Here is a 15666-nt window from a genome sequence, read left to right as displayed (position 1 = left end):
CTTCCTTATCTCATCAGATACTACAATATCAAAGCATTTTTCTACCATTGTCTTTCCAGCATACCATTATTTCATTCTCATCAAGAACAGCACTAATATCTCAAAAAGTGGTTAAAAATCCAAAGGATTTATTAAATGATGCATATCAATTAAAACTTCTTCTATCCACAGTCTTTCTTGCTACTGCCCGCATCCTCAACAAGTTCACAGAGAAGGCTGCATGACTGTACCAAATATGCAGCAGATGCCCTTCAGAGACAGAAAGGTCACCATGCTTAGGTCTCCTCCTAGCATCCCCCCATCAGACCTCCCACCCCCCCTAGACCCTCAGGGATCAAAAGGCATCAACAAGAGAGTTATGTTGAATGCTGCAAGTTTATGCTACAAAATGTGTAGTTTTTAAGATACTGTGGAACAAATCAAAGGTCATATGTCTTGGACCAGGTGGCTGAAGAATAAATAGCATTTGTATAATAAAAACACCTGGCGATCTTAATCTCCATAATGGGAACACTTGGGGATTTCTAACTCCAAAGTAGACATGCATGATGGACATGATTAACATAATAAAGGGATCTTCAAAGTAGAAATACAAGTGACAAATGATGTAATGTAATATATAAATAAACTATGCAGGAGTGCTGAATAATGATTAACCATGGAGTAATGGTAAAAATGGAAATTGGAGATGTGTTCAATAATATATGAATATGTATAAATCATAACGTAATTAACTATATATAGAGAGTAGATATAAGAAAAGGTCATGGGTAATAATTAAATAGGAGTGGGGTAAGGGAGAATGGAGGGAGCTGCGGTGGCTCAAGTGGTTAAGACACTGAACTGCAGGCTGTGAGGCTGTGGAAGGTTGGTAGTTCAGCAGTTCAAGACCTGAGTTGCCGCATGACGGAGTGAGCTTCCGTCTCTAGTTCCAGCTCCTGCCAACCTAGCACTTCGAAAGCAAGAAATTGCAAGTAGATAAATAGGTACCGCTTCAGTGGGAAGGTAACAGCGTTCCGTGCGACTTGGTGTTTAGTCATGCCGGCCACATGACCATGGAAATGTCTTCGGACAGCGCTGGCTCTTCGGCTTTGAAACGGAGATGAGCACCGCAACCCTAGAGTCAGATTCGACTGGTTTTTGAGCAAGGGAACCTTTACCTTTTTAAGGGAGAATGAAATGCCTGTTGTAGACTATATAAAGTGTGGACATGGATAAAGAACCTTGAATCTCTGACCTCAGCAGAGACAGATTTTTCCCTTTGCTCAAATAAGGCTTCATTGCTCAAGTGAAGTCTCTGGTCTGTGTATTTTGGGCTGCATGGGCCAGGCATATGGCCCTTGATTTGGCTAACAGTACCACAAAGTTCTTCTTTTTTGTTTTGAGTAAGGTTATCTTCCCCTTGCCTCTCCTGTCTTTTTGCTGATTAAATGATATCACCGCCCAAAGTTATGATTAGCTTTGTGTGTGAGTGGGGTGGGATGAATGGTATAAACAATCCCCTGACCCCCCCTTTATGGACCAGGGGTGGGGAGATATGGGAGGAGGTGGTTAAAATATTTCCTCCTCCAGTGACTTGGGGCTGTTAATTATTTAAAAATAAATAAATAAAATGTAATCCCCGATTTTGTGCATCAAATCCTCAGTCCTGAAACAAGAACTTCCCATCAGTTTGAACACTGAATACATTTTCAGAATCTGAAGCTTAGGTTTTGGGGTGTGGGTTGACAGATTTTAAAACCTGAGATTTCCACAATGGGTTTACATAAATTTGTTTCAGATTGATTCAGAATGCTGAATTGCCTAGAAACTCATGCTACTAATAATTCCCATACCATTTCTTTGTGCAAACTGCACTGATATTTGAGCCTCAAAAGCGGAGATTTTTTAGCTGCCTCCAGACTGATTATTCCTGCTCTTAGGCACATGCTGGGAATTAAAATATAAACCAAATACTGAAATTCCATTATGGTTTTCTGTGAAACACATGCCAGTTCTGAACTCAGCATTTTGATTCCATATATTTTGAAGTGAGCATTTACATACACTAAGTTGAAAAATGGATTCTGAGCCAAGGACTTTTCCATACAGTCTTTCAGAAACAGGAAAAGGATTCTACCCCCACCCCACCCCCACACAAACTGGGTTCAACTCCGAACCAGGAGAGCTGGGATGGATTTTTTTATTCCCAGTGTCCTTTCAGATTGCTCAATGATTACAACATGGTGGATTTGGTATCTTCCAAGTTTGTCCAGGAATTCTCACAAGTCTGAGTTTTGAAATTGCGCTTGTTGAACTCTTCAGAGATTTCCAGAAGGCTTTTCCCCCTGGTCTCAGGGAGGAAGAAACTGACATAAAGAGCAGTGCAGACACAAACTGTGAAAAAAGGAAGATAGCAGAAGTGGCCCAATCCTTCCTGGGAGAGGGAGAGAAACACAGAAAGAATGAAAATACATTAGAAAATAAGTTATCGCTTCTTAGAAACAAGACAACTGAGCAGGAAACAGGGCAAGGCTAAAGACAAATGATGCCTTGGGAGTGAAGCAAATATGGTTTTGACACTGTTGGCCATTTTCAAATACAACATTCAAGCCTAAACAAGCCTATAAGGTGAATACTTAAGAGATGCTGAACAGAAGGCACATTTAGTTTAAAATGGCTCTGTTCCACTCCTTGTATTAGCAACCTTTGGGTCTAGAACAATATATGATTTGAGTCCAGTAGAACTTTAGAAAACAAGATTTTCAGGGTAGGAGCTTTCGAGAGTCACCAACATGACTATCCTCTGAAACGATCATATATCTTTAGTATACCCACCACAATGAAAGGAAATGCCATTCCCACGAGAAACAGGTTGGTCCAGAGCAAAGAGCCACAGATCATGTAGCCAGCAGGGCGGGTCATCTGATCCAAAATCTCGGTGGGTATCATTCCGGTCACACCGGCTAGATAAAGCAAGCAAATTATTCATTGTTCTCTGTAGCACAAATAAATAAATCAAACATATTGCAACTGGCAAAAAGGTCTCTGTCCCACTTCCAAACAACCGTCTTACATTATGGATAGCCCAGTGTGCCATACACATATTTTGCCCAAGACCATGGCAGAAAGTCTCAAGGCCATTACTAATCAGGTCCAGGGTGAGAGTCAGTTTGGGGTAGTGGTTAAGTGTGTGGACTCTAATCTGGGAGAACTGGGTATGATTCCCCACTCCTCCACTTGTAGCTGCTGGATGACCTTGGGCAAGCCATAGTTCTGTAAGAGCTGTCCTTGAAAGGACAGTTCTTGAAAGAGCTCTCTCAGCCCCACGTACCTCACAGGGTGTCTGTTGTGGAGAGGGGAAGGGAAAGGAGTTTGTAAGTCACTCTGAGACTTCGAGTGAAGGGCAGGGTATAAATCCAATCTCCTTCATCAAGCCCATTATCCCCATAATTAGTGCATGATTTTATTTCATTGATGTGCTACGTCTGCTGGCTTTGGCTCCTAGGAGAGTCTGGTGTCTTGAGGCCAAACCTGGTTGGTTCTGCAACCCAAATCCTAATTCCTTGTTTAGTGAATGTCTCATCTTGTCGATTGCATTGACTCACTCTGTGTAATCCACCTTGGATTCCCACAACAAAGGCAGACTATAAATAATGTAAATTAAAAAAAACAAAAAACCTTTCCTTTGCAGTGTCAGTAGGGAGTGGGCTGGATTAGGGGGGTGAACAAGGCTATCTGTTGCCCTTTCCACACCTACCAGATCCTCTTTGTCTCCTGTCCCTGGCTTTCTACACTGTCCCCCAGGGCCTAGTGGTATTTTCAGTAACAATAGCCGGGTCCTTTTGCCACTAGGCTTCACACAGCCTCTTGAGAGAGGGGTCCACCGGAGAAGGGTGACATCACATTGAGAATGACTAGTCCTCATGGATACCAGGAATTCTCATTTAAATGCCAATGCTACAGTGATATGTAAGGCTGCCCCTGTTTCAGTTTGACATACTTTGCATGAAAAGAAGCAGTTCTGTGCTGACTAACCTGGTCCAATTCCAAAGCTCAAGATATACGCAAAGAGGCAAGCCATGCTGAGATATGGCATCCAGCTAAACCGATCCTGCAAGCCCAAGTAGACAGCAGAAAATGAGTTCACAAGGAGTCTGACTCATACTCGGCCCCTGCTGCTGAAATTCACCCCATTTCTACTGCCTGGATACCTGCAGGGATAGAGCCACCATGAAGACCACAGCCCAAACGGCCATCAGACTGTATCCCCCTATCACCAGCATCCTTCGCCCAGCACGTTCTATGATGAGGTTCTGGAATAAAACATCACAGGAGATTCACTGGAGGCAGGTGGTTGGACAGATCAGGAGACCTGCCACTCTCATTTGATCCAGATCCAGTCACTGCTTCTGACAGCTTTCAGAAATAGACACTCTGGTTAACTTTCTTGACCATGAAAATGTGCCTGGCCAGGTCGCCTTATTTTTCCAGAGCCATCTTTTATCGCACACCTGCTTTCTGCTTGTGAAATGGACTAAATGGCCTTTCGGGAGTACTGCTCTGTTCTTATCATTCTTCTGAGTTTGTGCAGAAGCAGAAGGCTCTGGGGATAAGCCAGTGGCTGGCTGAAATACCACCCCAAGTTTCAGGCATGGACAGTGGGTATGAACAGAAGTGTGCACAAGTCCATACATGTGGAGAATGGAGAAGAAGCACTGATACTGTTAGGCGCTCTCATCTGCCTCGCCACTCATTCCCTTTCTAAATAACTTGGCACAGCAATTGGTTGGGGAATCCCAGAAAAATATTTGGAAGATAAAATGGCTGCCCTTCAGCTCTTCTTCCTTCTTAGTGGTCCCCTGTGAGGGAGATAAAATAGAAAGAGGGTGGAATGCTATAGCAGCTTGCAGGCCACACTTGGAGGTTTGGCTTAAATCACTGAAGCTGCAGGAGATGTCCTGCTGATACTTGATCAGGAAGAATGAGACTCTAGGACCATCCAGCCACCCCTCTGCCACATTTCGAGCCAAAGCAGAATTTTCCAGACTGTCACAAAGAACCACCCAAATGCAGAACAGCCATTGTCTAAATCCTCTCAGGGATGTTCACTTCTGCCAGAGAACACGCAAGAAGCCACAGAGCCAAGAAGGAGCCGGGTCAAAAAAATGCTGCCCAAAACAGACCCATCATAAGGGCTGAGCTGGCATATAACCAACAGGGGCCCTTCCCCATTCTTATTTTAATCTCTTGTGTGTCCCTCCTGCTTCATTTTTTTTGAGAGAGAGGAAAAGGAAAGGCACACAAGCCCTGTACTAGGGGTGGGAGAAGCTCTGTTCCCTCTGGGAATCGCTTGTATTCCACTTTGAGGCCCACCGGGCCAAAGGCAGAAAAGCATTCATGGACTGCACACAGTGCACTTGCTCCAAGGGCCACAATGCATTTGCTCCAGGAGGTTCTCACACAAGTCATGGCTGTAATCAGTTCACAGCTTCCCGTGCCGATAATGTAGTACTGGATTTTGTCATACGGAATCCCTGCCTCCTGGAAAACATAGGAGGCATAGAAGTACATCTGGAGAGAGAAAGAAAGAAGAAGCACGGGTGAAGGTGTATAGATCATTGGCCTCATACTTCCCTGATTTGTCATCATGTACTTCTAGGAGCTTAGGGGTGAAAAGGGGACCTGCCCAACATCTGGATCCCCCTTGAAGAATTTGGACAACAATATTTGACATATATGAGTAGTGCTTTCAGTTGTTCAAAGTGCTTCACAATCCTCATCGTAACCTTCAAGACAGGTCTGTACTATCTCCATGAAAGATGTAAAGATTTGAAGCCAAATATCTTTTTTCCCTTGTGGGGGTAGGACCAGAAATGTGGGGGGAGGGGCGAAATGGGGAATGGAATATATGCAGTAATTATTTTCAAATCAGATCTAAACTTATTTTACAATGTAAGCATTACACCTTTCTAAGTTAATTGAAGTCAATGGGCTCAGAAGGACATATCTCCATTTAGGAGTGTACTGTGGATCTCTTCTCTCCCATGCTACACCAGTGTAGCTGGTACCAGACAAACTAACTTGGAAAGGCACTTCAGACAACACCCAGCAACCAAGATGATAGAACTGGAGTTAACAAGAATGTTAATTTGCACACATTTTTGTACCTTCTGTGAGATTACTTTGCACTTCTCCATGGCAATGCAAAACTGACTCCAGGCAGCATTCTAGCTCTTTTGGAAAAGGCCCTGCAGGACCACAGCTGCTCAATCAGCCCTGACCCAGCATGAACTCATAACGTCAACATGCTCTTAAGAGTTTCTTCAGGATTCTGGTCCTTGTCAATTGTTACAAGCTTAAAAATAGGAGATGGGATCTAAGCCAAAAGCGCAGCCAGCCTCCTCCACTACACTTGCCGAGTCATTGCCACAGAGCTGCATCGCACTGCTGAGCACAAGGATGGTGATCAGCTGCCACCTCACGGCAGGGTTCCAGAACAACTCCCAAGGCCCCGTAGCCGTCTTCCCTTGGACGGCTGCCTGTTCAGCCAACATCTCCTTCATCTCACTGCTCAAGTCATGGCTGCCTCGCAGTTTCTGCAATGCTGCAAGAGAGCCAGAAAAGGGTAGCATCAGGGCCCAGCTCTTCTCTTGACCCCAGCCAAGCTCTTCCACCCAAACAGTCAGTCACAGAATGACCAACTTCGAGTATGGGGTCCAAAATTTATTAGGAAACCGGAATCACCAACATATTCCAAAGCCCAAACATTAATGAGAATGAACAGTGCAAATAAGCACCGCAGCCTGGTGCTAACCTGAGGAAGGCCTGTGAAGGCAATTTTCTCTGCCGTGGATCAGCTCTGTGCTTTTGTGGTAACCTGGGACAGGACCCAAGAGGAAGGGGGACTGTCTTTGGGAATATGTCATCACCTAAGGCCAATGCAAATCACCTGCAGCTGACGCTTATGGCCACAACGTTTTAAAGAAGACTGGTTCGTATGGCATACAAGGTGCCCCTTAGAGCTAACAGCTGTGATCTGGAGGCTACCACTTCAGGATGAAATCCCAAACCTGTATAGTAGAGCAGCCCCATGACTTTGTTGTATGTTGTGACAGTCCAGCACCCCTGTTCCCCAGGATGCTAATGTGGAAGCATATACTCACCACAGATGCATGACTCCTTATCTCCTCGGTCAATCAATAAGTATCGAGGGCTTTCTGGGGCCCACGGCAGAAGCAACAGCTGGATCAGACCGGGCACCACATTGCTGGCCAAAAGAAGAGGCCAGAGCTCCTCTGCTCCTAATATTTCTCTGCATTAAAACAAAGAATTGCATGAGCCAAATGCATTAGAACCCAGAACAACTTTCTCAGGGTGCCATTTGCAAAGTGACATCTCCTTTGTCATGGATCAGTTGAGGCAAGACAAGGATGGTTCCCAGATGGAAAGACATCTGGATAGCATCCAAGATGCTTTGAAGTCCTCACACCAAAAAAATTCGAATGCTACATTTTGAAGTTAAGGAATGGCTGCCAATCTCCTGCTTGTGGCTCCTGAAGTAGGGACTTTACCATAAAGGATGCCCAAGATATGGTCTGAGGTCACATGATGCAGCAGCCTCGCTGAATCTAAGCACCTCTGGGTCTGGTCAGCACCTTGATAGGAGACCTCCTGGGATTATCCCCCCTCCTGGGTGCACAGCCTTGAGTGACAGGAGATAGGCAGGGTATAACTTACAACTACCCAAAATGCTCTGGGGTGGCTTCAGCCTTGAAGAACTTTGAGCAGGGCCAGAAGCTGTAATGAACCCCCCCCCCAGCACTTCCCAAGCATCTCACCTCAGGCCAACAACTTGCCCCAGCACCAGCCCCAGGGCAGTAAAGGATGCTGACGTCAGGGTCACTGCTCCACGGAGCTCCTTGGGTGCACTTTCCCCCAAGTACATGGGCTGAATGTTCATGCTTACCCCTGGGCAGAAAAAAATCACCAAAGCAGTTCAGCCTGATATTCACCCCTCGGGGCCAAGCTACACAATACATCCAACACGTGCTGGGTTACAGGTACACAGATGAACTTGCTGACAGATGTACATTAGGGGAACTCACCTTAAAAAGTGCTCATGCCCTAGGAAAGAGATGTAGAGCCAGAGAAAAGGGGTGAAAAGCCTCCCTGCTTCCCCTTTTGCCTGTCAAAAGCAGAGTGGGATGGAAACTGGAAACTCCTTCTCCACCTTCACAGTGCTCCATCATAGTGCCCAGCAAATGAGTGCTTTTTAAGGTGAGGTCCTCACGATCTCTGTCTGTCTGTGCACCTGTGACCCAACACGTGTTGGACATATCATATAGTTATACTCTCTCTCACACACACACACAAACACTCTTTATACCAGCTATGAAAGGTGAGCTGAGCTGCATTTTCTGGAATGTTGTCAACCCAACTCTCATCCCCCTAACACTTTAATCTTTGCCCATACTTCCTCTGACATCTTTTCTCTGTGTGTGCATGTTCTTGCTCTTCTGTGTTCCCAACTGGGTTTCCCTGTGTATTCAGAAATACAGAAAGGAACACAGGACATTTGCAGACATTCTTGCTCATTTTCTTTTTTTAAAAAAAAATCCCTGCAAAACCTTTAGGTTACATTATCAAATGACAGTGTGACTCACGTGGACTATGGTTCCCAGCTCAGAGAATGCTCATTCTCCTGGCAGCCTTCCAAGCATAATTTTCTCTCCCGCTCCTGCCTCCTACAAACAGCCCTCAGCTGCCATTATTCAGCCTTCAGAATCCTCCCAGATTTCCCACAGCTGCCACAGAAGAGGTCCATTCCTGCCCTCTCTCCCTAAAGTCATTTGTTCCCTGGCATTTGTTTCACTTGCAGGACACTCATTGAACTCACAGGGAGAGGAATGTCAATAATTACTTCCATGGCACACTCTCTGATACCCAAGTGACACCTGATGTAATGTAATGTGAGGAGGAATATGTGAAGCTACACATCTGTCCTCTGTTAGGATGTGATAGGTGGGCTTCTTCCGCCTGTTACTAGTGGTAGAAGAAGGGTTTTATTGGTAGATGAGGAAGAAGAAGAAGAAGAGATTGGATTTATACCCCGCCCTTCACTTGGCGTCTCAGAGCGGCTTACAAACTCCTTTCCCTTCCCCTCCCCACAACAGACACCCTGTGAGGTAGGTGGGGCTGAGAGAACTCTGACGCAAACTGCTCTTTTTCAAGGACAGCTGTGCCAGAGCTTGTGACTGACCCAAGGTCACATCAGCAGGTGCAAGTGGAGGAGTGGGGAATCAAACCCGGTTCTCCCAGATTAGAGTCCGCACACCTAACCACTACACCAGACTGGCTCTGGACAGATGTAGCATGCCTAACAGAAAATGTAGTCTAACTATACTTTACAATTCCCTCAGGTCCCCTGTGTGTGTCTGTTCTGGTCCTGTCAACTAGACATGTGCACTCAAGAACTTAATTCCCAGGTGCCCATGGACTCAGTTGGGATCAGGACCAAAGTATCTAAAGAGACAGAACTTAAGCATTCCTTCCCCTGCACCATTTTCCTGACCTGGAGAGGCCCCGGGAAGCTTCACTGGGGCTGGGCTACACATAAGTGGTCCCTACAGGGCAAATAGCAGCTCCTGCGTGTGTGCGCGCCAAAGGGGAATCACTTTAAATCATCTTCACCCAGACACTTTTGAGATTTCCCTGGAATTCTGAAGAATTTCGGAGTGGCACACTTGGCTACAGGTTTTGGGACTGAGTGTTGGCACGTCAATAACAGAGTCAGTCCTAGGTTTTCAGCTCCAGGCTGCTGCCAAAACCAGGAGGACAGCTCATGAGTTTTGTTTTTTTAAACCGCTTTTGTGAGTATTTTGTGTGTGTGTGTGTGTATGTGCTTGTGAGCCTGGGAGTCATGGTGACTTCTGGCAACCCCTAGTGGGACTAGGGTGTTTCAGAGAGGTGGCTTGATAACCTACCGCTGTGTCCCAGCCCTGGTATTCCTTGGAGGTTTCCCATCCAAGTACTTGCCAGAGTTGGCCCTGCTTAGCGTCCGAGATCTGACGAGACTTGCCTGGGCTATCTAGGTCAGGACAGCTCATGAGTTTTGATAACTAGCTCTTCATCAAAAACTGCTATAATGGTTTGCTGGGACTAGAGAGAAGAGGAGCCAGGCTGGCTTCATGGAGTGAACCAGAAACGTGTGCTTAGACACTGCTGCTGTTGCTATGCTGTGGCTCGCAGTAAATGTCTTCGTTACCCACTAATTTTTACCTACCAGAATTGATTCCTGCTAAAAATCTGCTTAGCATGATCATTTCGAAGGATTTTGCTATCCGGCTGAGACCCACCAGCAAGGCAGCAAGGATCACAAACATGTTGTTCAGTAACAAAGATTTCTTCCTTCAGAAAGAGAAAGGAGATAAGATTCAAAAGCTCAGATCCAGGAGGGGGGATGCAGCACCTAGAATCATAGAATCACAGAATTGGAAGGGGCCATACAGGCCATCTAGTCCAACCTCCTGCTCAATGCATGATCAGCCTAGAGGATCCCTCTGGATTTCCAACCCTGGATGGGGAAGCTTGGAATCCTCCACTTGGCTGACTAAAGCCTGATTGATGTCTTTGGATTTCAGGTTACATTGCCAGGTTATTTCTATGGGAAAGCAGCTGTTTTTGTGAAACTGGCCCCAGGTGCAAAATCCAAAGATTACCTAATTGGTAAAAGGAAGGCAAGGGATGAAAGTCTGGCTTTGAGAGGGTTCCATAGTAATTAGTGTGGATTTCATTGCAGCTTGATGTTTCCAGTGCTGGTTTCCTCTCCCTGCAATCTTTGGATCTAAAACCCTGGAAGAGGGCAAGGCACCTTTAAGGGCCATGTGGGGCAGCACAGCTAAGGGCTATATGCCAGTAGCTTGAGTATGGCTGGAAGGGCACTGGCTGGGAAAAGGCCGGCTGTTAGGGCATGGAGCCGCTTGGCTGGGACAGGGCACGCCTCTGGGATGGAGAAGTTACCAAGCTCGGTGAGGGTGTCTGTGCACAATCTGGGGATCTGGTGGCTTCTGGTGTTGGTGTGTTGGCTTTCCATTCTGATTCTGCTTCCTTTTCTGAAGTAAGTCCTATTTAGGAGTCCAGCACTATTCCATAGGCATTAGGACTGGGTGTGCAGCAGTCCCACAGAACTACCCTATCTGTATTATTGATTTCCTTGGATTTTATTTCCAAGTAAACAGATCTGGGGTTGTAGCAGTGTAAGCCAATACTTCTCTCCTGACTCCAAAACACAGAAGAATAGCAAAGAGAATGAGACAACAGCCCAAGTGAAACATCAGCTATATGGATGGCCCAGATTAGGGAGACTAGTTTAAACTAAACGAGTGTTTTCAGTGCAAGAGAAGTGCAGAAACAGTTTCTGGATGAACTCAACAGCTCGTACCCAAAATAAGCAGAGACAGTACAAATGTACAGACTGTCCCGGGATCAGGAACCAGAGGCCAAAAATCTCAGTGATCCATATGCAAAAACACAGTAGGTTACTTGGAATGAGACTTGGACCTGAAGTCTCTTTCACTAGATACCAAGGTTCATTGGGGTTCATTAAAAGCAATGCCTAAAGACATCTGAGCTTTTTTGCTGCAATGCGTTTTCATCTTGGATGAATGTTGGAGCACACATATTCACTCCCTCCTCCCACTTATCTTTTCTCAGCTCTTGGCATATTGCCCAATTCAATACTGGGCTTTCCAACAGCCTGCAACCACAGTGTGAGGTAGAAATCTAAACACAGCTCACCTTCCCAGTTTAATGGCCATAGGACCTGCAAGGAGGGCTCCAGCGAGTCCCCCCAGAGGAAATACCGAGACGACAATGGACCACATGAGGGTTATCGTGCTTCGTTCCAAGGGCAGCCCGGTGCGTTCCAGCCACGTCTCATTGATAAATGCCTGTATAAACTGCAGTGTGACAGGACACGGTATTTTGACGGAATAAAGAGCTTTAATCAGGTGCCGCTCACTTACCCCTCTGATGAGAAAGCAGCTGAAGATTACTTACTGATGTTGGGGCATTGATGATGGTGAGGTTGTAGCCATACTGGAATGTACCTCCGATTCCTGCAGCACACACGGTCAGAACCAGGACCTTGCCCTGAAGCTAAGGAACAACCACAAATACATGTTTAGAAGAGTGTGTATCAAGTGACCCTGTGAATTCATGACCTCCAAAACGTTCTGTCGTTAACAGTCTGAAAAATGTAAAGAAAATGGATGCAAACTGGACAGCATGGCAACTTGGTTAGGGAGATCTGAGAAATAATGTGAACCCACAGACCCCTCTTCCCTCATTTCATGCACACATACACAAATTCCTTTGACCCGTGAAGGCAGCAAACAAGGACGGTGACAGCAGCACCGTTTGCTCACGTCCATCAGTATCAATGCCAGTGAAGACTTACACAACCCGTTTCAGATGTCCCAGCTTGGCAAATGGCCCACCTGATCTGCTGCCAGTCTATCCTCTTTTTCCCTTGCAAAGACCCATTTCCCCACCCTGGCGTCTGGCTCTTCTTGGCTTGCCTGTGAATGGCTGCTGCAGACCATTGTGGTCTCCACACCACACCAATACCCCAGGATTCTCCACTTAGATCCAAGAAAGGGGGAAGCAGAAGTATCTTTTTAAAAAAGGTTTTTTATTGAAGATTTAACATCAGATACAAAGACAAATCAGTGACAATAAACTATCGTATGCCAAATACAGATTATTATCTTGTTGTAATAACTGCAGCACGGCAGTCCTGAGCAGAAGCTTAGAGAGCCTGCCTGGCTGGTAAGTCACTTCCATAGAGTCCTCCTTGTTTACAGGCTCTGATTACAGCACTTCTTGCTGAGATTGGTGTTTCACCCTTCAGCAGTTTGTCTGAGACACGATTCTGTAAGTGGGTGATTCCTTTTCTGGCAGCCCAAACACAGCTAGGACGGGAAAGGAAGGTTTTCAGCTGTACAACCTCTGGCTTTGGAGACCATGCATCGCCACAGCCAACTGGACTCCACAACTAAAAGTGACAGATTTTTGAATGGCTTAAGCTAGGCTGCAGAAAACGCAGTTGTTCTAATGGTTTATACAGACAATGTTGGCCTAGGAAGGGACCCTGCAGGTCATCTGAATGACTATTGATCACTAACAATGAAATTGTAATCCTTATTTCAAGGAAGAGTTTCCGGGGGGGGGGGTGGATCTTCCGGGGAGTAACTTTTTCTTTACCAAGCTAGTTGGAAGGGTGGGGAACTGTTTACTGGAAAACCAGCTATGGGGCAAAGACTACCTCCCCAGCTGTTTTTTTAAGCATTGCATCCTTGGACCATGCGCCGCAGCTAATCGGCCCGGGGACCGGAGTGCCGCCCTCACCGTCCTGCCCAATCAGGAAGCAGATGTCGGAGGAGCTACGGCCGGTGCGCGAGAGAGACTCACCTGGCGATGACGGTCATGGGGCTGCGCCTCAGCAGCCATGATACGGGCTCCGGTCGGAACGCCGGCCAGGGCGTGGGCTCGGTCAGGGACTGTAGCTGGGACAGGTGCCGGTAGGACAGCCAACGCCTGGAGCCCCTCCTCCAGCGTGGTAGAGCCAATCAGGCAGGAAGGCGGGACCCGGGCCGGCCTCCTTCCGCAACTACAGTGCTTTAGAGCACGTGCAGAAGGTCAGAACCTCCCGGGGTTTCACTCTCCAGAGCGCATCCCCGGCCCCTGCGAGTCTCGAGTGCTTTTGCATGGATCGGCTTGGACTGCCTAGCGGCTGTTTCAGCCTCATCCGCAGGATTATCGTGGGCAGCTGCCGGAGATTCTCTTTCAGTCTGCTGCTCCTGTATATTTCGGGTGTGGCGGATGTGAGCTGGCGGAGAGTAGCGAGCTGTGCTTGGGGAGACTTGACAACGGGCAGGATGAAAACCGAAATACAGATGACAGTGCGAATGGAAGGAAGTCTGTCGGGAAAATCAGTCTCCCTGCAGACCTCTGAAACCTTCTGCTGGCCCATTGTACTGGAACCCTGCTCTCCTCTGGTTGCATCCCCCCCCTTCCATCGACTTAAACGACTTATGCTCAGAAAAAGCCTTGGTGCTCCGACAGCCACCCTGCTGAGCTTCCCAGCGATTCTCGGGGAGGTTGAAGTGACCCTGATAAGAACCGCCCTCAGGCCCATAGCCAGGATTTTTTTTAAAGTCGGGGGCATTTAAATTTCTTAGGGGGCACTGGCCAATCAAATTAAAGGAATACCTGGCTCCTTCCCCACACCTGCTCCTGCTTGAGGGTCCCTGGGCTGGATGGGAAGTCAGGGGGCCTAGCCCCAAGATGCCCCACTGTAGCTACAGGCCTGATTGCCCTTGGCTGGTCTACTTGTGATGTTGAGCCTGGCAGTAGTCTTGAAAGTGGAAAGGTTCCGCACACCCCAAATGCACAACGGGTGCAATCCTGCATGTGTTTTGTTGACTCAAAAACAGCATATGTGCAGTGCTAATACCATGTGTGGAGACGTCCCTCAGAATGGTTTGAGCTGAAGCTGTAGTACTAGACAAATGCAGCAACAGCCTCCTCCTCAGGATTTCTAAGGCTGGGAAACTATGCTGCCCCCTTTCCACTTTCTGAACTCAGGGGAGGGAGGGATGAGTCCCCAAGAAAAGAAAGGGGGAGACAAGAGCTGGACCATGCACAGCACTCCCTGACTTCTTTCTCCAGACACACCACTTGCCCTGTTGTCTAGGCTTATGGGCCAGGATGAGCTTTTTACAGATTGCCAGAAAGATCTGTCCAGTGACCAGTATTAAAAAAGGGTTTAGTTTCAAAGGGAAACTTAAGGAAATGTGGATGTTAAACATCATTTAAAAAATGAAATCAATGGTATCTGAAAGTGCTGGACTCTGTACTGTGAGCCTACTATTTCTTGATGTGTTGTGTTAAAATGAAATATAAAATCAATTTTTTAAAAATAAAATAGGCTGCAGCTGGATTTTTTTAATTCTTAGAAATGGCATTTTTGGTATGTCTTATTCATTGCATTTGTGATCAAATTTAATTTTTATTGAAAAATATACCAGACATTTAAGTCAAGAGCTTTCCAATTAATTTTTTGTTATTGTTGTCTTCCTTATACCCTGCAGACTCACTTTTCTCAATCTGTTATTTTTCTTTTTTTTTTCAACAAAATTCTTACTTATTTGAGGACACTGTTCATTATGAGTAGCTAAAAGCTCCTGAACTTAAAAAGACTTATTCCTATTCAATGCATACAGTTTAGGATGCTAAATAATTCATAAACACTGAAACAAGTACAGGTCCTTGTGTTTATTAACAGAAGTTCTAAGAAACTTCTGTAAGTTTCCACCAGTTTCTTAGTCCCACCTGGAAATGTCGTAACTCTAACTACACGAGAAAAGAAGATTGGCCAGTGGAAATGTTCCCTCTAAGCTCTGGAGTCTTGTGAGCAAAAATTCTACTTTGTGAGCTACTGGCATTAAAGTTGTGAGCAACTGACCTGGCTACTGCATAAATTAGTTTGCTCTGGAGCCATCCGTCCTGAGCTAAGACAAACATGTGTGAGCCAGAGGCTAAAAAACTGTGAGCTACCTCACACTAACTCAGTTTAGAGGGAACACTGCTGGCCACATACAGATAGGTGTAAGGAGATGTTAG

The 15666-nt window shown here is 46.2% G+C and overlaps 1 protein-coding gene across 2 annotated transcripts; it reads right to left on the bottom strand.

The window, feature by feature from the left end:
* Positions 1 to 2001: 2001 nt before the first annotated feature.
* On the bottom strand, positions 2002 to 13563 carry SLC2A11 (solute carrier family 2 (facilitated glucose transporter), member 11). 2 transcript variants are annotated; one of them, XM_015408984.1, is made up of 12 exons: positions 13453 to 13563; positions 12040 to 12138; positions 11779 to 11939; positions 10265 to 10389; positions 7821 to 7950; positions 7146 to 7294; positions 6399 to 6586; positions 5443 to 5553; positions 4194 to 4295; positions 4018 to 4093; positions 2818 to 2945; positions 2002 to 2416 (listed from the first exon to the last, which is right to left on the bottom strand). In XM_015408984.1, exons 1-12 carry the CDS (start codon positions 13489 to 13491, stop codon positions 2216 to 2218), a joined length of 1509 nt encoding a protein of 502 aa, XP_015264470.1. In that variant the 5' UTR covers positions 13492 to 13563; the 3' UTR covers positions 2002 to 2215. The 2 variants fall into 2 exon arrangements, with proteins under 2 accessions (XP_015264470.1, XP_015264471.1); XM_015408985.1 differs by lacking the exons at positions 11779 to 11939; positions 13453 to 13563 and having other exon boundaries at positions 12040 to 12095.
* Positions 13564 to 15666: the final 2103 nt, after the last annotated feature.

This window comes from Gekko japonicus, unplaced genomic scaffold (assembly GCF_001447785.1).
Source record: "Gekko japonicus isolate JY-2015 unplaced genomic scaffold, Gekko_japonicus_V1.1 scaffold19, whole genome shotgun sequence".
NCBI classification, from domain to species: domain Eukaryota; kingdom Metazoa; phylum Chordata; class Lepidosauria; order Squamata; family Gekkonidae; genus Gekko; species Gekko japonicus.
This window is presented reverse-complemented; position numbering and strand designations above follow the sequence as displayed.